The sequence below is a fragment of the Myxocyprinus asiaticus genome, chromosome 43 (genome assembly GCF_019703515.2).
Source record: "Myxocyprinus asiaticus isolate MX2 ecotype Aquarium Trade chromosome 43, UBuf_Myxa_2, whole genome shotgun sequence".
In the NCBI taxonomy this organism is placed as follows: domain Eukaryota; kingdom Metazoa; phylum Chordata; class Actinopteri; order Cypriniformes; family Catostomidae; genus Myxocyprinus; species Myxocyprinus asiaticus.
The window spans coordinates 3,103,466-3,128,781 of record NC_059386.1 but is presented as its reverse complement, the minus strand read 5'-3'; the positions used below and the strand labels follow the sequence as shown (position 1 = coordinate 3,128,781).

The 25,316-nt window shown below is 37.9% G+C and overlaps 1 protein-coding gene across 3 annotated transcripts in view; it reads left to right on the top strand.

Annotated features, from left to right (window-relative positions):
• Positions 1 to 25,316, top strand: part of LOC127433288 (gamma-secretase subunit Aph-1b-like) — a 57,407-nt gene that overhangs the window by 8,793 nt on the left and 23,298 nt on the right. For all 3 annotated transcript variants that reach the window (XM_051685050.1, XM_051685049.1, XM_051685048.1), the window contains exon 5: positions 11,430 to 11,557. In XM_051685050.1, coding sequence (XP_051541010.1) covers positions 11,430 to 11,557 — 128 coding nt within the window. The remainder of the gene's footprint in view (positions 1 to 11,429; positions 11,558 to 25,316) is intronic.

Genomic DNA, 25,316 nt, shown 5'->3' with positions numbered 1-25,316 from the left:
ACTTTTGGTGGCAGTAGTAGTAGGCTAAAAGATGGAGGGAGACTGGTCCATTTACTTTTGCATCCATTCCTCATCTTTTAGTACTAAATTCAAGTCTCTCACCCATAACTTCTTAAGAGGTGTTAAAACCCCATCCCCTAGACTCTGAATTAGCCAGGAATAGTACGCTGAAGCTTCATGACCTTTTCTAAAAGCAGCAAGTACCATTTCAAGAGTGTCTGCCGCTTTAGGGCGCTGTGTACTACACCCAAAGGTGGTACAGAGTAGATGGCGCAGCTGTAAGTACCTAAAGAATTGAGATCTGGGAATCCCAAACCGCTGTACTATATTTTCAAAGGATCTCAATGCTCCATTTTCATACAGGTCACCCAGCGTAGCAACACCCTTCTCAATCCATTCTGTCCAGCATAAAGGGGACTTATTAATGCATAATTTAGGGTTCAACCAAATACTTGCAGCAACATTCAGGTAAATGTCCGAAGTGAACATGTGGTAATCTTTTGTCCACACTAAATGCATGTGCGAGATAACGGGATGTGTCTTTACTTCTCCGGGCAGCTTGGTAGAAAGACTTTGCAATGGCAAGATAGGGGCAAGGACCTCCTGTTCAATAAATGGGCTCTCTCAGGTGGAAGCGACCAATGTGCCAAATGTCTGAGACCAAAAGTATAATAGTAAAACAAAATCTTGGGGAGAACTAACCCACCTTTGTCAACTGGCCTATGTAACTTCCTGGAATGCAACCGAGGGCGTTTACCATTCCAAATAAAGGATTTAGCTATACTATCAAATTGTTTAAAATAAAAGAGGGGAATGTCAATGGGGAGAGACTGTAGTAGGTAGTTGAATTTTGGAATACAATTCATTTTTATAACATTAACCTTCCCAGTCATAGATAAATGTAGTGAAGCCCACCTGTCCACATCACTCAAACATTTTTATTAAAGGGTCAAAATTAACTCTAACTAAATCACTCAGATTTGCTGGAAATAAAATTATCAAATACTTAATGCCCTGTTGAAAAGCCGTTACAGGGCAGTACGCTGTCAGAGCCAATTGACTTGTATCCTGTAAGCTTGAACTACCTTTAAATGATTCATGAAGTAAGTCATTAATATCAGTCCTCTGGCATTGCTGAATTAATCAAAATTCAGCTTTTCTTACTTTATATGTGCTTTTTCATTTGGTAGGCTATACACAATATTTTAGACAGTAGTAAATAAATAAACTCCAAAACATAGAAATATTTAAATGCTGGAATATTGAGTCACGTGGCGCCAAGCGAGGGTGGGACGTGTGAACGGCGAACTCTGTGCACTTTGCTAGTTTTTAATACTTTTTGTGTCATAAACTATACAAAAATCCAGGTTCTATACACCCTGTTCCATAACTGTTCTATGAAGACAATATGTCAAAGAATTCAAAATCCTCGGGCTCTGGAGACATTAAAAGACACTTACGTGCTCAAGCTGATACCCCGGACAGGGCCGCAGACCAGGGACTCAGTTTGGATGGTGAGGCTGGAGAGAGTCACCATCAACTGCCGAGCATGTCGGCAATACTGGCGAAGGTCATTGCCGACTTGGAGGTTCTTGCTGTAATACGTTGATCGATCACTGCCATGGAGACGAAATTCTCTGAGTTGTTTAGTAGAGTGTTGGACATCGAGAAACGGATCGATTATCTGGAGTCATCAGAGAGGGAATTAGCTGCTAACTCGCTAGCGACCAAAACAGACTTGGAACGTGTTTGGGAAAAGTTGGAAGACCTTGAGAATCATAGCCGGCAAAACAACGAAGAAGGCCAAGATATGGTGAAATTCCTAGACGAGCTCTTCTCGAGTCTGCTTGACATAACAGACCATAAGCTGGAAATTGAGCAAGCTCACTGGGTTCCGGCTCGGAGTTTCGCTGAGGGAGACAGACCCCGATCAATTCTGGCCAAATTTCTGAGATCATCCGGTAAAGATCTTGTGTTACGCGAGGTGAGGAGTAAAGGAAGGCTTTCTTGGAAGAACCACAGCATTTTCGTTCCCAGACTTTGTGAATTCGACAAGAGAGAAACGTGATCGAATCAAGGAATGCAAGAAACTCTTACATCAACAGAAGGTTTTTGCATTGATGTTCCTGGCCAAATTGAGAATAGATACTAAGGATGGCTGCAAAAAATTGACATGCCCACAGCAAGCAATGTCCTTCATAAAGTCAACGGAATGAATAAGTAAGTCATTGTGTGATACTGTCTATAAGCCGTATATGTATGTATATATACCACTGTATATGGTTCCACCTAGTGGCTGGACTTTGTTTTCTGGAGGAACACACCTTTGGAACAGTTATGTGGATGAACCTACACATCTTTGTGTTTATCCCGCCTATTGGCTGGAGTTTGTTTTATAGATTATTTTCTGTTGTGTAGTTCTGTCTCACAAAATTTGTACAGAAGCACCGGAGTTGTCGCGCGGGCTCTCGTAGGCGTACGTGGACTGTTTGAGTTTAGAGGGATGGACGCCGATTGGCGCTATCGTGCGTGGGGTTAATGCGCATGTTTTTCTTTTTTCTGTTTGATTGGTTCGGGGGGAAGTTCGGGGTTTGATTGTTGCACTAATGTTGAAATGTGGTCTTTATAATCTTGTTTTTGACACACAAATGTTAATATGAGTGGATTGTCTCTCTCCACGTGGAATGTGAATGGGTTGGGACACCCCATAAAAAGAAGGAAGATTATTTATTTTCTTAAACGTAAGAAATATGATGTGTTTCTTCAAGAAACGCATCTTTCCCAGCAGGAAGCTGAAAAATTTGGGAAGATATGGGGTGGAAATTTTTTCTTCAGTGCTGGCTCAAGTAAGAGCAGCGGAGTCATTACATTGATAAGTAAATATCTAAAATTCAAACCTCTCAAACAGATTAATGCCTCTTCCTAATTTATAATTATTGTTTTAGCAGAAATTCAGGGGCAAAGGTTGATTTTGGCTAATATTTACGCACCTAAAATTGATGATCAGGGCTTTTTTATAGATCTTTTATAGATCTTTATTGGATGGATTAAGTTACTTTATAGACACCCGGTAGTGGCGGTACAAACAAATTGATTAATTTCAGATTATTTTACTCTGGATAGGGGTACCCCGCAGGGTTGCCCTCTTTCCCCATTATTGTTCTGTCTTGCCCTGGAACCTTTAGCAGCCGTGATAAGAAAGGAAGACGCTGATGATATTTTATTATTCGTCTCCATCCCCACTAGATTTATGCCTTGCCTCCACAGAATTATTAATTCCTTTTCTAAGTTCTCAGGATACAGAGTAAATTTGTCTAAATCCGAAGCTTTGGCTCTGACAGCATACTGCCCTGTAACGGCTCTTCAGCCGGGTGCCTTCCAGTGGTCCAAACAGGGCATTAAGTATTTGGGCATTTTGTTCCCAGCAAATTTGTCTGATTTAGTTAGACTTAATTTTGACCCCTTACAAAAAGTTTTTTGAGCGATGTGGGCAGGTGGGCTTCATTACATTTATCTATGATTGGGAAGGTTAATGTTATTAAAATGAATTGTATTCCAAAAGTTAACTACCTGCTGCAGTCTCTCCCTATTGATGTCCCCCTCTCTTATTTCAAGCAATTTGATAGCGTAGCGAAGTCCTTCATTTGGAATGGTTAGCATCCCAGATTACATTTCAATAAGTTACATAGGCCGATTGACAAAGGTGGGCTAGGCCTACCCAAGATTTTTTTTATTTTATTATTATGCATTCGGTCTCAGACCCTCCCTGGTTTTGTATTGAACAGGAAGTTTGCCATTGCAAAGCCTTTCTGTCAAATTAACCGGAGAAGTTAAGTTACACCCCGTTGTCTCGCATTTGCACTCGGTGTGGACAAAAGTGTCCAGAGTGTTTAATTCGGACATTTATTTAAATGTTGCCTCAAGCATATTGCTGAACCCCAAATTATGTATTAATAAGTCCCCTTTTTGGGCTAGGATTCTAAAAAATATCAAGTCTGCATCTAGAGATGCAAGGGTGTGCCTTATGCAGTAGATTCTATTGGACCCCCTTTAGACTGTATAGGCTTGGTCTTAAAGGTGGGGGTTAAATATTGATTCTGTTTGTATATGTTTTGCTTTTCTTTGTTGAATAGATGAATATATAAAAAATGTTAATCACAAAAAAAAAAAGAAAAGGAATTAATAATTCTGTGGAGGCAAGGCATAGATCTAGTAGGGTCAGAGATGAATAATACAATATCATCTGCATAAAGCAAAAGCTTATGTGCCACACCTCCTGCCACCACCCCAGAAAAATCATCATCCTTTCTTATCACGGCTGCTAATGGTTCCAGGGTAAGACAGAACAATAAGGGGTAAAGAGGGCAACCCTGCAGGGTCCCCCATTCCAAAGTAAAATAATCTGAAATTAATCCATTTGTTTGAACCGCCGCTACCGGGTGGTAACTTAATCCATCCAATAAAAGTATTCCCGAACCCATACATTTTCAAAATCTTAAAAAGATAATCCCATTCTACCATATCAAATGCCTTTTCGGTGTCAAGTGAGATGGCAGGGACCAGAGTCTGATTATTCACCACTGACCACATGATATTGATGAAACGCCTAATGTTATCAGAAGAGCTTTGGCCCCAAATAAACCTCACCTGATCTATATGTACAAGAGATGTCATAACTTTACTTAATTGGTTAGCCAAAATTTTTGACACTATTTTAACGTCTAGCTGGATCAGGGAAATTGGATGGTAACACTTACACTCGCTTGGATCTTTGTCCTTTTTAAGAATCTGACTGATCCAGGATGGTGTCATGGTTGGCGGAAGCTTTCCATTCATTAATGATTCCGTATAAGCTTCTAACAAAAGTGGAGCCAATTCTGTAGCATAAGATCTAAAAAACTCAGCAGCAAATCCATCTGGCCCCAGAGCCTTTCCTCTTGGCAAGGCCTTAATTACCTCACCAAGCTCCTCCAAGGTTATCTCAGAAGTTCTAGTGGTTCCACAAAGTTTCTAATATCCCCATCAGTAGATGAAGATGTGGAACTACAGAGATCAAGATAGAATTCTTTAAAAGCATTATTAATATCAATGGCTGAGGTAAATATTTTACCACCAACTAATTTCACTGAGGGGATGGTAGAAAAAGACTCTCTATTTTATATATCTAGCCAGAAGTTTTCCTGCCTTGTCCCCCTACTCAAAGTATGACTGTCTTGATCTGAATAGCCCAAACTCCACTTTCCGCAACAAAATAGTATTATATCTGTATTTCAGTCGGGTCAATTCTCTGAGGCCATTAGATGACATTCGGTGCTTCAGCTCTGCCTCGGCACTTTTAATATTCACTTCCAATTCCACGAGTTCTTGTGCTTTGGATTTTTTGGTGAATGAGGCATACTGTATGATCCGGCCCCTAAGAACCGCTTTAAGTGCCTCCCAAGCCACACCCACAGAGATTTGTTTAATCGGTTAGCCAAAACTTTTGACAATATTTTAACATCTAGCTGGATCAGGGAAATTGGACGGTAACTCTTACACTCGCTTGGATCTTTGTCCTTTTTAAAAATCAGTTGGTCTCCATATAAACATTGATTTCAGCCTTTAACATTTTTTGGAATTCAGGATTTTGCAAAAGGGATACATTAAAGTGCCAACTATATGATTTCCTTTTCTCCATACGTGGCAACACCTATAAACACACTAGGGCATGATCTGAGACTAAACATTTTCCAACTGAGCAATCAACAACAGATGAAATTAGGGACTTAGATATATATATATATATATATATATATATATATATATATATATATATATATATATATATATATATATATATATATATTCTAGAGTAAATCTTATGGACTGATGAAAAAAAATATATCGTCCCTACCAGATGGGTTCAAAAATCTCCAAATATCTGAAAGACCAAGATTTTTACACATCCTGTGAAGCATCAGTGTTGCACTAGGGGGCTTGCACACTTTTGCTTCACTATGATCAAGGACTGATTGCATCAAAAGATTAAAGTCTCCTCCCAAATTATATCATGAGGGGTGCCAGCGGCTTGCAACATCCTTTCAAGATTTATAAAAAAGCCTTAATCATTGATGTTAGGTGCGTAAATATTAGCCAAAATAAGGCTTTGCCCCTGAATTTCAGCTAAAACAATAATGACTCTTCCTAATTTATCTTTAATCTGTTTGAGACATTTGAATTGTAGATGTTTACTTATCAATGTAATGACTCACCTGCTCTTAAGCCAGCACTAAAGAAAACATGTCCACCCCATATCTTCCCAAATGTTTCAGCTACCTGTGGGGAAAGATGCGTTTCTTGAAGAAACACTATATTATATTTCTTATGCTTAAGAAGAGAAATAACCTTCCTTCTTTTAATGGGGTGCCCCAACCCATTCACATTCCACGTGGAGAGAAGACAATCCACTTACATTAACATCTGACATTTTGACATATTAGAAAAAATATATTGTGTGTGAAAAACAAAATTATAAAGGCCACATTCCATTAGTGCATCAATCAAACCCCGAACTTCCCCCAGAATCAAACAAACAGAAAAAAGAAAAACGTGCCAACTGACGTTCATCCCTCTAAACTCAATCAATCCATGCACACCTACGAGAACCCCCATGACAACTTCCAGTGTTTCTATTCAAATATTGTGAGACAGAATTATAAAACAAAAAATAATCTAATTTATAATTTATCACACATTATACATTTGCACACATACAGTGAAATTCTTTTTTTTCACATATCCCAGCTAAGCTGGGGTCAGAGCGCAGGGTCAGCCATGATATGGCACCCCTGGAGCAGATAAGGTCAAGGGCCTTGCTCAAGGGCCCAACAGTGGCATCTTGGCAATGCTGGGGCTTGAACCCCCAACCTTCTGATAAGGAACCCAGAGCCTTAACCGCTGAGCCACCACTGCCCTATAAAACAATCTATAAAACAAACTCCAGCCATTAGGCAGAATAAACACAAAGAGTGCTCAGTTTCCTCGAACAGTCCAACGAATATCCACTCGGCTGCAACATGAGTGCAACAAATGACCTAATCACTCTGAAGTCTTTCAAGAAATACTCCACAAAACAAACTCCAGCCAGTAAGAGGCATAAGCACAAAGAGCGTCCACAATACTGTCCCGAAGGAGTGTTACTCCACAAAACAAACTCCAGCTGCTAGGTGGAACCAGCACAAAAAGAAAACAAAAAGGCACTCCGTTTTCTAGAACAGTCAAGTGAATGTTCAGTGAGTCGGTCCACTCGGCTGCAACGTGAGTACCACAAGATAACTTACTCACTCCATTGACTTTATGAAGGACATCACTTGCTGTGGGCATGTGAATGTTTTACAGTCATCCTTGGCATCTATTCTCAATTTGTTTGGGAATATCAGTGCAAAAGCGACCTTCCGATGATGTAAAAGTTTCTTGTATTCCTTGAATGGATCACATTTCTCTCTTGTTGAATTCAGAAAGTCTGGGAACAAGAAAATGCTGTGGTTTTTCCAAGAAAGCCTTCCTTTACTCGCCTCAATTAACACAAGATCTTTATTGGATGATCTTAGAAATCTGGCCAGAATTGATCGGGGCCTGTCTCTCACTGCAACTTGCAGAGAAGGAACCCTGTGAGCTCGCTTGATTTTCAGCTTATGGCCTGTTATGTCAAGCAGATTTGGAAAGAGCCCGTCCAGGAATTTCACCATATCTTGACCCTCTTTGGCCTCAGGAATTCCAACATTACAGATGTTATTCTGCCGGCTTCAGATTCTCCATGTCCTCCAGCTTCTCCCAGACACACTCCAAATCCACCTTGGTCGTTAGCGGATTAGCAGATAATTCCCAGATACATTTTTATTCCCTTTTCTCCCAATTTGGAATGCCCAATTCCCATTACTTAGTAGGTCCTCGTGGTGGCGCGGTTACTCACCTCAATTCGGGTGGCGGATGACAAGTCTCAGTTGCCTCCGCTTCTGAGATAGTCAATCCGCGCATCTTATCATGTGGCTCGTTGTGCAAGACACCGGGAGACTCCGTACGTGGAGGCTCATGCTACTCTCCGCGATCCACGCACAACTTACCACGAGCCCCATTTAGAGCGAGAACCACTAATTGCGACCACGAGGAGGTTACACCCCATGTGACTATACCCTCCCTAGCAACTGGGCTAATTTGGTTGCTTAGGAGACCTGGCTGGAGTCACTCAGCACACCCTGGATTCGAACTCGCGACTCCAGGGGTGGTAGTCAGCGTCAATACTCGCTGAGCTACCCAGGCCCCCCCATCCCCCACTCTTGTAACCACCTCAGAGAATTTAGTCTCCATGGCAGTGATCAATCGACATATCACAGCTAGATCCTCCAAGTCAGCAACGACCTTCATCAGCATTGCCGACATGTTCAACATCTCTCACCACAATTCCCTCATTTCTCCGACCAAATCGACTCCCTGGCTTGGGGCCTGTTTGGGGGTGTCAGCATGAGCACGTAAGTGTCTTTTAATGTCTCCAGAGCCCGAGGATTTTGAATTCGTTGACATATTGTCCTCCTAGAACCATTATGGAACAGAGTGTATCGAATCTCACCGGTTTATGTCAATAAAAGTATTAAATCTAGCAAAGTGTGCAGAGCTCGCAGTTCATACATCCGATCCTCGCATGGCGTAACGTGACTCTCCTACCATTTATTTATTTATAATTTGGGACATGTCCACGAAGGATGCAATTGATGCATCCTCCAAAATATGGCAAACAAAAGCTGCGAAACGAGGCTGCCTTCCAAGGGTCCTCACAATTGGGACGTGCTTTGACGGTTCTTGATGACGTGGCAGCTGAGATATCCAGCCTAACGATGCTGCAGCCTTACGATTGAGAAGCACCCTGAAAGTGGATAGGGGTGATTTCGGAAACAGCTCATGTCTTTTTGGAACTAGCTTTGTGCACAGGGGCTTTGTCATGCTGGAATAGAAAAAGATTCTTCCCAAGCTGTTCCCACAAAGTTGGAAGCACACAATGCCCTAAAATGTCTTTGTATGGAGTAACATTTTAATTTGTCTTTACTAGAATTAATGGAGCAACCATGGACAACAAATTGGGCTGTCCAATATACTTTTGACCATATAGTGTATGCTGGTTTGACTGATAAGCTCTTGTTAATGATATTGCATTATATACAATTAAAAGTACACTGACTAACTTCTCATGCAACTAGGGTTGCAGCGGTATACCGATTTCACGGTATACCACGGTATGAAAATTGACGGTTTTCATACCATGTATATTTGCTTATCTACGGTATTGAGAAAAAAAATGCAACCGGACGGAGAATCTCACCTGCTCGTGCGCATCTACTTTCCTCCTCGACTGCCTGTCAGACTCGTCAACTTGTGCCACACACATGCAGCAGAGAAAATGTCTGAGAGAAGCGAGGCGAGGGGGTCTGACTTAAGTGAGTGCGTGTGTGTGAGTTAAAGCAGTGTTTCTCAACTGGTGGGTCGCGACCCAAAAGTGGGTCGTAGGTCTATTCAGACTGGGTCATGGTTGCCATGGTTTTCCCATTGAAGATATTTCAGCAGCCGCCCAAGTGATAGCCTATTTAGGACTGCCGTGGCAGATTTAATGATAATCTCACAATCAGCTAAAGGCTTCTCATCTGCACTTTTGCACGAGTGTAACGGAACCAACTCACGATCATGATCTGCTCTTCTCTCTGGCGCGCTTGCAACCGGGCCTTCCTCGATATTGCGGAGCACAGACCTCAAAACTGAAGTGACCAATTTCAATTCTATTGAGACTTTTCTAGTTTAAAGCATTATGGAGGAAGTCAAGTCAAACCTCTCAAACAGTAGGCAGCCTTAACATACCAAACAGCATGCGCTAATTTTTTTTTCATTATACATCATCACCTCTACAAAATTGTTTCACGATTTACATGAGTAGAAGTAACTGTTATATTTTGACAAAATGTTATAGTTTCATATGAAATAATCTAAAGGTAGAATCTATTAGACCTCATTTTATAGCAACAGTGGCAGTTGTAGTTAAAGTTTCAAGATGTGTTTCAGCTAGTATTTATTTTTTCATAAATAATATAATTTGTTATTATTATTACTATTATTTAAGACTAGCTACACTGACCTAACCATGGTAATGAGGAGCCTTTCCTCCTGTGTAATATGTATGTTCTGTTTAAATTATGTTTGAAATTAGGAAACAAACGGGATAATAATGGGCTCATATAAGTAAATATGCTCTTCAATTTTTAAAAGGGGGGAGAGAAAACTTCCTGTCGCTTTTGTTGTTGACGTCAACAACAAAAATAATGTCACTTGATGCATGTCCTTGTACTTGAAAACTATGAACAAAACTATGCAACATAAAAGAAAATGCGACCCAAGATACATTAAATACAGGTTACATTTTTACTATGGTAAGTCGCCACTTGATTTCCAATGTAAAATCTGGGTCCTGAAGCAAAACCAGTTGAGAATCACTGGGTTAAAGGTACAGACAGGAACGGTCTGGCTGCGCTGTCGCGCACCTACAGTATATGTTAATTGTTAATAATCATAGGACATTACTTTAAAAGCTCACACAGCTGATGTTATTCATTTAGTAGTTAATTTAACATGCTATGCTAACATGTAAACTAACATGCTTTAGTTATATAACATTATAGTTACATGCTATTTTTTTATCATGTTTATAATTTGGTTTATTTTTATAATTCTTTTAGCTTTCTTATTTATTCTATTTATTTTCAAAAGGGAGACTTTTTTTTTTTTTACACATACTTCCATTTAAAATAAAAATGGTTTCAGGTTTCAATTATAATAAAGCATTTGTTCAACCAAAAAAAAACAAAAAAACATCTGTTTTCACTCCTTTAAGGGTCATTGTAACTGAGAATAATAATTGTGTAATACCGTATACCGTGATACCGTGAAACCGTGATATTTTCTGAGATGGTTATCGTACTGTGAAAATCTCATACTGTTGCAACCCTCCATGCAACTTTTGTGGGCTAATTACAATAAATATACATTTATAACTAGTCATGTGGGGGCCACAAAATAAACGCTGATGGGCCAGATGCGTCTCCCTGGCCACCTGTTGAGTAACTTTGATCAACAGTATATACAGGGCAATAGTTTCCAAGTCTTTAATGTGTTTGTACATTACACATTGTCTTGTTTTTGAACATCATGAGCCCATGTTTCTTGCAACCAGTTTTCTTGTCTGTTTCCATTGTCAAATTTTAACTTTAGAAATAAAATCTGTACAAGTTTGATTTGTTTGTACCTCAAATAATATTAACTGATATAATCAAAATGCATTCCACTCACAGAAAACAGTTTGAAAAAATTTGAATGTGTGTAAAGTACAGTGTTGTTGTGTTTGATGTTTGTAGCTCTGATGACTCTGGCACTGACGCTGCTGCACACGTTTTGGGGTGTGGTGTTTTTTGAGGGCTGTGAGAAGAGCCGCTGGTGGGTCATCGGTTTGGTCGTGTGTCTCCACCTGCTGGTCGCTGGCCTGGTGAGTATTAAGCCCCGTACACACATGAAGAAACTTTATTGCTTGATGTCGCTAGTCTCAGTACTATAAAGTCGCCAGTAGGCGTTTCTACTGCTGTCGCTCTAACATTATTGGTGGACTGCACGTCTGGCAATGTCTTTTGAAAATATGATCAAAGATGAGGCATTTGGTAGTAAAACTATGATTTCTTGGTAGTAGAACTATGTTTTCTTGTCCCTAAAAATGAACATTCTGGGGAAAATATTTTTATATGAACTGCAGCAGTGCTCATTGCATCATATCATTAATAAGATGAACAAACTATCAATTTACGAATCAAACTCACTCAGACTCTTGACAGTTTCTTTTCCACGCATAATTTTTTATTATATCCATGTATGTGGTTACAACGAATCATATAGAACAGTGCAATTGCTCACAGAAACTTCTTTGTCTTGCCTGCACTTGATACTCCCGATACAATATTTTTTACATCCCTAGCATTAATGTGTTAATTTTGACAGCTCAAGTTTTTTTTATATAATGATGAATGCTCGCTGTGCTCTTGCCAATGGTGTTGATTGACAGCTGAAGTGTTCACACGTGCAGACCAGCTCTTTACGTTGCGAGTAAATAGCATATGTATCGTTCGAGACAAATACATAACTGGTAGTGTTATTACGGCTACTGCTTTAGAAGTGTTTAAATTAAGCAGTGCAACACTGAAAGCAGCAAAATACAGTCTCCTCCCTGGAGAGGCAGCACTGAGCACTCACTGCCCAGTAGTATCCAACTGCAGATTAGAGCAGCTAGTCTAAAATAGTCGAGTTGAGAGCTTGAAGATCTATGGCAAATGCGAAGTAGATTGTATGTTACAGCTTGTCAAATTAGCCAAACAACTGTGTCCCAGTGCTACATCAAACATGTTTTATTTATGCTGACATCACTGTGCAAACCGGTAACACTGCCAGAAACTGCAGCAACTTTGCCTCACAAACTATGTTTCCATCCAAGGATTTTTTTTGCAGAAAAAGGTTTAGCAAAATGTTTACTGATATAGGTGATGGAAATGCAAATTATCTCTACAATTTCTACATAATATTTTTATAGCACATATGTCCTATGTCGACACGTCAAATGTCGTGAATGTTGAGAAAAATGCCATTAACACAAAAAATGTAGTGTCACATGACAGAATTTACATCACATTTGTCCTCTCAACAAACAGCATTGAGGTACACTTGGACTGATTAGGAGACTCGAGTTTTCCTCAATTTCATTGACAACATTACCTTTATTTTTGATGGACGTTTTTCCAGAGTTTTTATGGACTGCGTGTTTGCGCGCCAGTAAAGATTACAGCGTCTTTTACCAAAACTCCCGGAAAAAATAACCCATTTTATATTAATCCCGTGCGATTTGACATGCTGTTATAAAATAGTGAATCTGCAGTGTCCAGCCTGTAAGCCCATTATTTGTGGCTGTTTAAGTTTATTCAGTGTCTGAATTAGATGTTGGCCAACAAGAAGACACCAGAAAAAAAAACACACTTTTATTGTATTGCAGTAACAGACAAGAGTTTTCAGAACCGAATAGCAAAAAGAGAAATCACATTCAGTGACAAGGGCATTAAACAAAAGTGGCAAAATAATTAATACACAGATAAAAATAGACATAAGAGAAAAAGGATATGGAGGGAGTAATTAACTTAAATGAAGGGCACAGATAAATAAAATCATAAATATCAGCACTATATGGGGTCATATTACACCAAAAGTTATATAAAGACACTGAAATTCGTTCACGCATTCCAAGTTTTGATAACTTTTTTGTTAGAAGATGTGGACAGAGTTTTGATGTACATTCCAACATCTCTTCAAAAAAAAATTAAAAGACTGTAGATGTTGTGTATGGTCTAATGCATGTTTGTCTCAAGCATTTCATGCTATCGAGTATTTTTTTTTTTACACATGTAAAAGAAAAATAAATGAGTGTTTTCTTTTTGATTGAAATTTTGTGATTTGAGCAAAGTGAAGAGGAGTGTTGAAGTTTTTATCTGTTGTTCGGACACCACAGCCCCGTGTTTCACAACATATTTTCTGTAGGGACAAATAAAATTAATAATTAATAATGTGAACGGATTGTCCATATTTTTAATTCAAGAGTGTAATATAGTATTACAGGCTCATTGATGCCACCAGTTCTGTTGTATTTTGCCAGGTATTCCATTTCCAATCAATTTCTTCTAATAATTTCAGATACAGATGAGCTACTTCTCCATTTTGATGTTGTCATCTGATATTTCCTACTATTGCAGTTACTACTGGCCAGTTTCAAAAAATTGTCTCAATACTCTCACAATTTGCGATATACAAAAAATTCTTTATGGAAACACCCCTTACAAAAATCGAGAGTCCGTGGCAAATTTGTCGCAAGCTTGCTGCAAATTCGCCACTGAGAATTTAAACATGCAAATAAGCTTTGTGGCAAACTTGCGGCAAATTGTCCATTGTTGCAATCTGCTAGTTTAGATTTCTTGTAAGGGACCTCAAAGACAGATTTCTTTTGTGCTAAACCAAAACTTATGTGACAGTGTTTTTTTTTTAAGAATGACGTCACCATTTTATCGGTAAAAGGCCATTTGAATGGAAACGATCTGGAGACAGCAAAAAAAAAAAAATTTTTTTACGCATTTTCACTTTTTCGATAACAGAACAGCGCAAAAAGTGGATGGAAACTTTGTTACTGCTGCATTTAACAGACAGGCTCTCCCAGCTGGCACAGAGCACGAATACATGCACAGCTAGACACTTATGAAAATCAAAAACTAGCTTATTCAAAATACCAACAACATTAGTAACCAGCATTTACATGAGACTTATTATTGTCTGCTTTTGACATGATGTAAACAGGAATGAGCACAACACAAGCGCACATGTGATAAGCCAGTAAGAACATCAGTACAGGTGTTTCCAACAACATGGAATTGGGGTAAAAGGGCAAAAATGTATGTGCTAATTTTTTTCTCAAACCGCTAAATAATATTGCCACATTTACATATATCGTAAAGCCAGAGGTCAGGTTCCTCAAAGTTTTTTTCTCTCCACTAATATTGAATGGAGTTTTTTTTTTTTTTTTTTTTTTTTTTCTTGCCACAGCCCCATTTGCTTGCTCACTGTGTGCTTTAAGACATTAAGGCATGATTTTCTACAAAGTTGCTTTAAAACGATTTGCATTGTGAAAAGCGATATAGAGTGTAGACAAAAAAAATTTCTCAAGGCAAACAAGAATATTATGAGTTTCTCTTATAACAGTCTGCTGATAAATGCAGTGATGTTGTTTAAGTTACTTTATTATGGAGCTCTGCTTTTTGTTGCCAATGTCAGACACTGTTGTGTCACTTAAGATTTAAAATACATTTGTTGAATCCTTGTATAAGTCTAAGCGAAACATTTGTGGGCACTGTTTATAATTTTTTTATTTTATCGTATCGTGAGACTACTGCATCGTATCGTTATATATGAAAATCGTTACATGCCTAGTTAACACGCAATTAATTAAAAATGTTTAACACCTTCATTTTTCTTATTCACAATTAATGCATTTACCAATTTTCATATAAGACTCTGACATTGTATTCAGCTCCGTGTGAGGGCTGAACACTGGTTGGAAAAGGGCGGAACCTTTGTGCTGTGTCCAGGGTTATTACACTGATGCACACACCTCAAACACACACAGCAACGATTCCGTATCAATGATCAATTGATTGAGAAAGGACCTCTTAACTGTAATTTTTTTTTACAAAACAAACCCAAATGGGACTTGTGATAAGCCGCATTCACACGACCCACTGGAGTGAAGCATCAGCATTTCCCTGACGATGTGTTCCAGACAATTTGGATGTACGTGGACAGTGCCAGTGCAAAAAGCAAAACAAGACATTCTCTGCAAACACTTTTCAGAAGGACCTAAATACATTTTGACAAGAAAAGATTTGTGTATATATAGTCAAATTTTAGCACTTTCAAAATCTGCGATTAAATTGCAATTGGGTCATTCTCAAAAAAATTTTACTTTCCAACTTACAAAATATTGACATTTTCAATCGGTTCAGTTCAGTTTTTGCTCATAAAAGTCAAGTCATTTTTATTTGTATAGCTTTCTTCACAACACACAGTTTCAAAGCAGCTTTACAGAAAGTCATTCTGTAACAGAAAATGAAGCTGTACTGTCTGTAATGTCTTAAAGTCCTCATTGTGTGGTTTAATTGAATAATGTGATAGTAGGTAATTCCTTGAATTATTTGTCTTTAGGCCCCCCGTGGGCAAGTCAAAGGCAACTGTGGCAAGGAACACAAAACTCCATAAGATGTTAGTTAATGGAGAAAAATAACCTTGGGAGAAACCAGGCTCAATGGGGAGCCAGTTCCCCTCTGGTTAAACAGCATGAATATAATGCCAATATTAGTTGTCTTTGTGTAATACAAGTTATGGTTTTAATTAGTAAACTGAGTAGATGTTGTATGCCAATGTTTAAACTAAAGGATTTTGTATGAACTGTAAGATTAATGACTTAAGTGTCTTTGAAGACCATCCTGAATTAACAGCATGTACATAGATGCATTGTCCTTTTGTTATTTGGCTACTGAAGGCTTTTGTTGGCATTATTTTATTCTCCAGTTGTCCCCCCTTATCGGCCGCTCTGCCCTTGGCACTCCATACTTAACTTTAGTTTGATCTGACAATTCCTCATTTACACAGACAAAGTGGTAGCGGTCGGATAAATAAGATCTAAACCAATCTAATGTCTGTCTACAAATGCCAACATAATTCTCCAGCCTATTCAAGAGGAAGTTGTGATCTATTGTGTCGAAGGCAGCGCTAAGATCTAAAAGCACTACAATAGAGATGCAGCCAAGATCAAATGATAAGAGCAAGTCATTTGTAACTCTGATAAGTGCAGTCTTTGTACTATGATGGGACCTATATCCTGACTGAAATTCTTCACGGATACGATTTCTATGTAAAAATGAACATAGTCGGGAAGACACTAACTTTTCTAGTATTTTCGACATAAATGGGAGATTTGAGATCAGTCTATAATTAGCCAACTCTCCAGGTTCAAGCTGTGGTTTCTTGATAAGTGGTTTGATAACTGCCAGCTTAAAGTTTCCTGGGACATGCCCTAAAGAGAGTGAGGAGTTAATAATATTGAGAAGAGGTTCTGAAATGACAGGAAACACCCCTTTCAGGAGCTTAGTAGGCATAGGGTCTAGCATACATTTTTATTTATTTTTTTATTGTCAGCAACATCTTTTGGACATTGTACAGAAATGTACATATCAATTTTTTAAATACCACCAAAAGTACAAATACAGTAGGACAGTGAACAGAATGTTGTTTGTTTTGATGCTTTAAATTTTGTTAGCTCTTCCTGACCTATGACAGCGAAGGATTGAATTTGCTCATAGGAGATACTGTGAGTCAATTTCTTCTGAGGTGCTGTGGCAGATGGTTGCATAATTCCAATTTTGTTTCTGATGGTTTCAAAAAAATTTTTAGTAAATGAATTCATAAAGTCGTTACTACTGTGCTGTGAGAGAATATCTGGTTCAGTTGAAGCTTTGTTCCTTGTCAATTTAGCCATAGTACTGGTTAAATACCTAGGATTGTTGTGGTTATTGAGTTTGCTAAAATATGCAGACCTGGCATTCTTGGCATTATTTTTATTCATAAAGGACTGTTCTTTATTTTAATGTTTAATTTTGTTTCACAAATGAAGAAAGTGTTGTAACACCAGTGACGATAACATCAGTGACAAATTCTCTTAAAGGATGAATTTTTTAACATGGTGTCAATAGCATCACAAAATATATACCACTTATCAGACTAAAATTAATAAATTATACCATTAAATCAAATCTTTCACATGAACATTAAACAATGTAACACCATTGTTACAACAAGTAACTTTTTCATCATGGTGGGGAAGTCAATATATGCACATTTAAGAAGCCTCTTATTCCCTGTTGAACTTTGACCTTTGAAGTTCTTTTCCAAAACCTTTAGTATTTTCAGTTTTTAACATTGATAACACCAATGATATGAAATCAAGGGACAAACATTCTTTTTAAATTTGTTAAATTATTATTTCTTATTTTGTTTCGCTTTTTTGCACACTTTTTATTTCTTGCACTAATGTTTGACTTAGAGCTGTCACGATTATGAATTTGGCTGACGATTTATTGTCAAACAAATAATTGCGATTATTATTATGAATTGACAATTTTAGGGCTTTCACAGTTATGACGATTAATTGTCATACAAATTGTCATGCTTTTGTCAGGTGTTTTTGTGCTTCATAAAGATGTAATTTATTCATATTTAACTTTTATATGATTTGCTTTATTGCTTTAAAAACGTATGAATGACATTAAAAATAATATTTTAAGATTTTAAAATAAGTCTTGTCTTGGTCGATTTTTTTTTTTTCCTCCCCTTTTTCTCCCCAATTTGGAATGCCCAATTCCCAATGCACTCTAAGTCCTCGTGGTGGCATAGTGACTCACCTCAATCTGGGTGGCAGAGGACAAATCTCAGTTGCCTCCGCGTCTGAGACCGTCAACCCGTGCATCTTATCACGTGGCTTGTTGAGCGTGTTACCGCGGAAATATAGCGCGTGTGTAGGCTTCACGCCATCCACCGTGGCATCCACGCACAACTCACCGCACGCCCCACCGAGAGTGAACCACGAGGAGGTTACCCCATGTGACTCTACCCTCACTAGCAACCAAGCCAATTTGTTTGCTTAGGAGACCTGGCTGGAGTCACTCAGCATGCCCTGAATTCGAACTCGCAAACTCTAGGGGTGGTAGTCAGCGTCTTTACTCGCTGAGCTACCCAGGCCCACTGTCTTGGTCGATTTTGCATTTACACTGTTGTTGTTGGAACCCAGCCAACCTGAATAGTTATTATAATATAATATTATATTATATTATAAAAAGTATTCAATTGTAAAATATATTTCTATCCAAAATTCTTCACTTTCACGTTACTTTAAGGCTCTCCGATTAAACCCACAAGCCCTTATTTAACATGAAGGTTAGGTTAGAATATTTGTGATATTCTGCATTTCTTCATTCTGTCATCTCGGGGGTGACACAGGGCTCAAATGTGCCATTCATTCTCTTATTTGAACTGTAAAATGTGATTGGAATTTAAAGTTCACAATAATCACGGGTATCTTAAACATGGTTAGATCAAATAACTGCAATCAGACGATTATTTAATAATCACGACAGGCCTAACTTGACCTGAGAAAATGAGTAAGAAGTAAACTTAAATAACTTTAAATGTCATATAAGATGAAGATAGTACCAGATGAATGTGTTTTCAGGCAGTCGACCATATTCAAATATATTTTCTAAAAAATGTGTAAAACAATGAGTCAAACCATTTTAGATTATTTAAGAAATGGTTTGGTTATAGAATGATGCCTTTTAACTGGGGTTTCATGGCTATTTGAAATCTTTTTTATGACTGAAAAGTCAAGGTACAGGTTAGTATAAGGTATATACACTCACTGAGCACTTTATTAGGAACCCCTGTACACCTACATATTCATGCGATTATTTAATCAGCCAGTCATGTGACAGAAGTGCAATGCATAAAATCATGCAGATATGGGTCAGGAGCTTCAGTTAATGTTCACAACCATCAGAATGGGGAAAAAATGTGATCTTAATGATTTCGACCGTGGCACGAATGTTGCCTACCCGCTCTTCACACTTAACACAAATGACTAAAACAGGAATCGGAGTAATGATTTGTTTATTTACAAAAGAAAAGGGGAGCAACAGAAGAACTTCAGGAGGGAGAAAGGCCAAAATAATAAACAAAATTGAACTAACTGGAGGGAAAACTCTTCCCTGGCATTTGAAAGAAATATTAAGTAATCAATGAAGACTTGGGGGCCTGGGTAGCTCAGTGGTAAAGATGCTGGCTACCACCCCTGGAGTTCGCTAGTTAGAATCCGAGTGACTCTAGCCAAGTGAATTACACTATTACACAATACCACTTTTTTTTTATCCACTTTTTCTCCCAACTTGGAATGCCCAATTCCCCGTCAATTTGACACGTGCCACCTACCTAAATATCGTTGCAGACCAGGTACACCCCTTCATGGCAACGGTATTCCCTGATTGCAGTGGCCTCTTTCAGCAGGATAATGTGCCCTGCCATGCTGCACACATTGTTCGGGAATGGTTTGAGGAACATGATGAAGACTTCAAGGAGTTGCCCTGGCCTCCAATTTTCCCAGATCTCAATTTGATTGAGCATCTGTGGGATGTGCTGGACCAACAGGTCCGATCCATGGTCGCTCCACCTCGCAACTTACAGGACTTGAAGGATCTGCTGCTAATGTCTTGGTGCCAGATACCACAGGACACCATAAGAGTTCTTGTAGAGTCCATGCCTCAGCAGGTCGGAGCTGTTTTAGCAGCATGTGGAGGACCAACAGCATATTAGGCAGATGGTCATAATGTTTTGGCTCATCAGTGTATATATTTTGTGATCCCACAAAAGCTCCCGGGTTTTCCAATTATCTGTTGTCCAATGTCTGTGTTTCTTTGCCCACTCTATCCTTTTCTTTTTGTTTTTCTGTTTCAAAAGTGGCTTTTTCTTTGCAATTCTTCCTATAAGGCCTGCACCCCTGAGTCTTCTCTTTACTGTTGTATATGAAACTGGTGTTGAGCGGGTAGAATTCAATGAAGCTGTCAGCTGAGGACATGTGAGGCGTCTGTTGCTCAAACTAGAGACTCTGATGTACTTATCCTCTTGTTTAGTTGTACATCTGGCCTTCCACATCTCTTTCTGTCCTTGTTAGAGCCAGTTTTCCTTTGCCTTTGAAGACTGTAGTGTACATCTTTGTATGAAATCTTCAGTTTTTTGGCAGTTTCAAGCATTGTATAGCCTTCATTCCTCAAAACAACAGTTGACTGATGAGTTTCTAGAGAAAGCCGTTTCTTTTTTGCCATTTTTGACCTAATATTGACCTTAAGATATGCCACACAAAGACAATGTTAAGCTTCATTTAACGAACCAAATAGCTTTCAGCTGTGTTTGATATAATGGCAAGTGATTTTCTAGTACCAAATTAGCAATTTAGCCTGATTACTCAAGTATAATGTGTTGGAGTGATAGCTGCCGGAAATGGGGCCTGTCTAGATTTGATAAAAAAAAATTACTTTTTTCAAATAGTGATGGTACTGTTTTTTACATCAGTAATGTCCTGACTATACTTTGTGATCAGTTGAATGCCACTTTGATGAATTGAAGTACCAATTTCCTTCCGAAACACCAAAATCTGTACATTATTCCAAACTTTTGGCCGCCTGTGTGTGTGTGTGTGTGTGTGTGTGTGTATATATATATATAGGCTAACCAAAAACAGTAGGCTAACTGTTATGGGACTATAACAAAGAGTTAATTTAATTTAGTGCTTTAAATTGTCCTCCTGCATTAACTGTGGACAAATGCTTGTTTTGTTTTGTTTTGTTTTGTTTTGATAATGTGAAAAACATATGCAATTTATATAGCAAAAAAATTTTGGGACACAATGCATAGTGTACACTTACCTAAAGTATGTAAGTACTATACACAAGGTGGCAGTTCTCATATTTGAGCCGTTGCTGTCACGAAGAAGCACTAGAAGATGTAATCGCCAGTAAACAACAGGATTAAAGCATATTTTACTAAAGGAACAAAATTCGGACAATCAATTCCCAAGATAAATAAACGAACAGCGGAAAATACTCTACCCGATTCTAAAAGACAACAGGAAAAACAATAAACATGCACATTTGGTTGTGGACAGAATCTTTATTGAAGGACAGCTCTTCCGCAACACAAAGATCACCCCATGGCTTTTCTAGACCAAGAATTAGAACAATATTGATGATGATTATATAAACCTCATACCGGTTCTCTCACAGAAACACATGGACTATGTCTCTCCCCCTCTGCCACCCGCTCACACAAAAACACACATATACTACATCTGTCTGCTCTTCTCCTTCTCACAATGAAGAACTAAAGAATTTTTTTTTTCTTGTTTCTTATTCACACTCTCACTACACACACACACACACACACACACACACACACACACACACACACACACACACATCTATCTCTCATTCACACAAATGTCAGGTTATTTCTCCCACCTTAATCTCCCTCCTCTCTGCTCTTCTCTTTTATATCTATTTTGCCTAATCTGCTGAATACTTAGCTTTATTATTATTGTTATTATTATTACTTTCTACTGTGGTGTCATATGTTTAATATTATATGACTACACTTGCACATTACAACTTTACTCATCTGTCGGACAAAATGGGACTTACTGAGAAATGGGGAAAAAGGGAAGAAAAAAGGGGGGGAAATAAAAAAACACATATACTGTACATAAATACATACTTCCGCATATAGTATTTAAACACACATTTTATAAACATAGATTTAGCTTTAACACATAACAATTCCAACACTCAACCTGGTAACATGGAATGTGCGTGGCATTTGAACTCAAGATAAAAAGACAAAAAAAATACAGTCCTCAGTCAAGTTAAACTCAGATATTTGTTTATTGCAGGAAACTCATCTGTCAAATTCAGAATTACTGTACATCAAATTTGAACAATATGATCAAATATTATCAGCAACATATAACAGCAGACAACGAGATAAAAGATAATGATGACCCTTCCTTTTTTCATTCCATAGTTTCACTATTCAATGAAACATCAAATATTATAATCGGTGGAGACATTAATACAGTTCTAAATCCAAAATAGACTGCGCAAGCAATAAAGGTAGTCACAGGATCTGGCACTCCGCAGATATAATAAAACAATACATGAATGACTTCGGTCTTGGCAATAGTTGGAGATTGTCAAATCCAACATTGAGAGAATATTCATACTTTTCCCCTCTACATCAATCATTTTCCCGAATAGACTACTTCCTTATAAGCAATACATTAACGACTTATGTAACAGATACTACAATGCACCCAATTATAATCAGTGACAATGCACCTGTATGTCTAACTGTAAACATAGAACCACATACAAAACCTTCTCCTAGATGGCGCCTCAATATTTCATTACTCAAAGATCCAGAATTTATTACACTAATACGGAGAGAGTGGGCATCCTTTATGGAAGTGAACGACTCCCCAGAGACCACAGCATCAACACTATAGGAAACAGCAAAAGCAGTAATCAGGGGAAAAATAATATCATATTCATCAGATAAGAAGAAAAACAATTGGAATTAGAAACTCAGCTGGAACAGAAGATTAAAGAATTAACGGATAGATACACTAAGAATTTAGATGATCAAATACTATTTGAATTGACTATTTGAGTTGGCCCAAGACCAACTTGAAGAAATCATACATAAAAAAAAAAACAGTTTATCATACAACAACTCATATCACAATTTTGAAAGCAACAATAAATCAGGTAAATACTTGGCAAATCTTTTACAACGTAAAAAAGACAAAACAATGATCCCATTAATAAGAAACTCAGCAGGAGAAATCACCCAAGATCCACTAGAAATATATTACACCTTCTATAAGAACCAAACCTAGGAGAAATACAGTCATTCTTAAATAACCTAGACCTACCTCAACTCTCCAAAGAAATAGCTGACACTCTCCATGCTCCTCTATCATCAGAAGAACTTCATAAAGCCCTCCTTGAGATGTCAAATAATAAATAACCCAGACTTGATGGCTTCCAGAATTTGGATTTTAATTTAAAAATTAAATACATTACAAAAAATTAATCTCAAGGAGGTTTAGAAGCACCAAATTTTCTTTATTATTATCTGGCAAATCAACCGGAATATTTAGTGAAATGGATTCATCAAAGCAATAACAATATCTCATGGATACAAATGGAACAAACATACTGTAAAAACCTCACACTTGCTGATTTGCCATTCCTTAACACTTCGTTAAAAACACAGTTGTCTCCACAACTCTGACAGCCTGGTGGGAAGCTTTGAGAATCACCAATACTACTTTAACACCTTGTAAATACAACCTCATCTGGCACAATCCAGACTTCCATCTTCACAAGACTCCTATTTACTTCGCACATGGGAACAGAAAGGGATTACACATCATCTCTTCATCTCTTCCACAATAATCACTTCCTGTCATTCAAAGATTTGGTCCAGAAATACTAATTTGGGAGCCAGCAGTCGTTTCAATAAATAAAAATTAAATCAATCATCAGAAGTAATTGACAACAGATAATACACTTAATCCCCCCAAGATATTAGATGACAATCCAATTTAAAGAAAAAAAAAAAGAAATTCAAATTTATACAAACTACTAGTCAATACAGACAGCTCCATATATGTCCCCAAAATCAAATGGAACCATGATCTTTCCATCTCTGCCACATCCGATTTCTGGACAGACATCTGTAAAAATACATTCACAATGACAACAAATACTAACTTAAAGCTCATCCAATACAAAATCATTCACAGAACACATATCACTCAATATAAAAAATACAAAATGGGATTAGTCGACACTGGCATCTGCTCACACTGTAGCATGGGCGTCACAGATAATTACCTTCATGCAATTTGGGTGTGTCCACCAGTTCAAAAATTTTGGTTGTCAGTCATACAAAAACTCTTGACCATCCTGAGCTGCAGAATCCCCCCATCTCCATCTCTCTGTCTGCGTGGAGACCTCACACTGATCAACATACCAGCCAAATACAAGGAAAGTTTGCTGATTTCTTTAACCATCGCCAAGAAAGCAATTCTTCAAAGCTGGAAGTCAAAGCGCTTACACAATTTAAATCAGTGGAATAATAGAGTACATATCCATGGCAAAAATCACAGCTCTCCATAAAAGCTGCATGCCGCCCTTCGAGGAAAACTCGAAACCATTCCTAAACCATTTCAAAACCATTTCAAACTTAAAATAAGTACAGATTGATGTCACGCACATCCCTATGAAGACCTTATTATACATATATTGTTTTCCTTTTTTGTCTGTTTCTGTAGTTATTTTTATTATTATTATTTATGGTGGTTGCTGCCATTATTACTATTGTTATTATTATTATTATTATTATTATTGTTCCCATTAGCACTATAATATGTACAGCAATGGGTTAACTTACTAAATATTTTTATTTTGGTTGAATTTTATTTATTTACATTTCTACTAACACTTCTAAAAAGTATTATTAATCAAATAACCGCTTTCAGTCACACATTACCACCTAAATGTATCTTTTTCCCCCTTAATTTTACTTTTTCAAATAATAGGATATTATACTACCTCGTTATTTGTTTATTTGCTCCTGTGTTTGTTCACTTCCTTAATTATTATTAAAGAGCCCCTATTATCGTTTTTAAACATGCCTAATTTTGTTTTAAAGGTCTCATGCAATAGATTTACATGCATCCAAGGTCAAAACACACTTTAATTTGCTCATAATTTAAATTGCAGCATTACCTTTTTTTTCCCAATGTCAAAAACGACTCGTTCAATGATCCGTTCTAAAGGATTCATTCTAAACTCCTCCTTTCAGAGAACCTACTCTGCTCTGATTGGTCAGATGTCCCAGTCTGTTGTGATTGGTCTACCGCTTACAGCGCGTGTCAGAAAGGAAACGGCCACTACCATACCCGAGTTTCAGCTCCGTCTGAAAAAATATCTGTTTTACCTTACCAA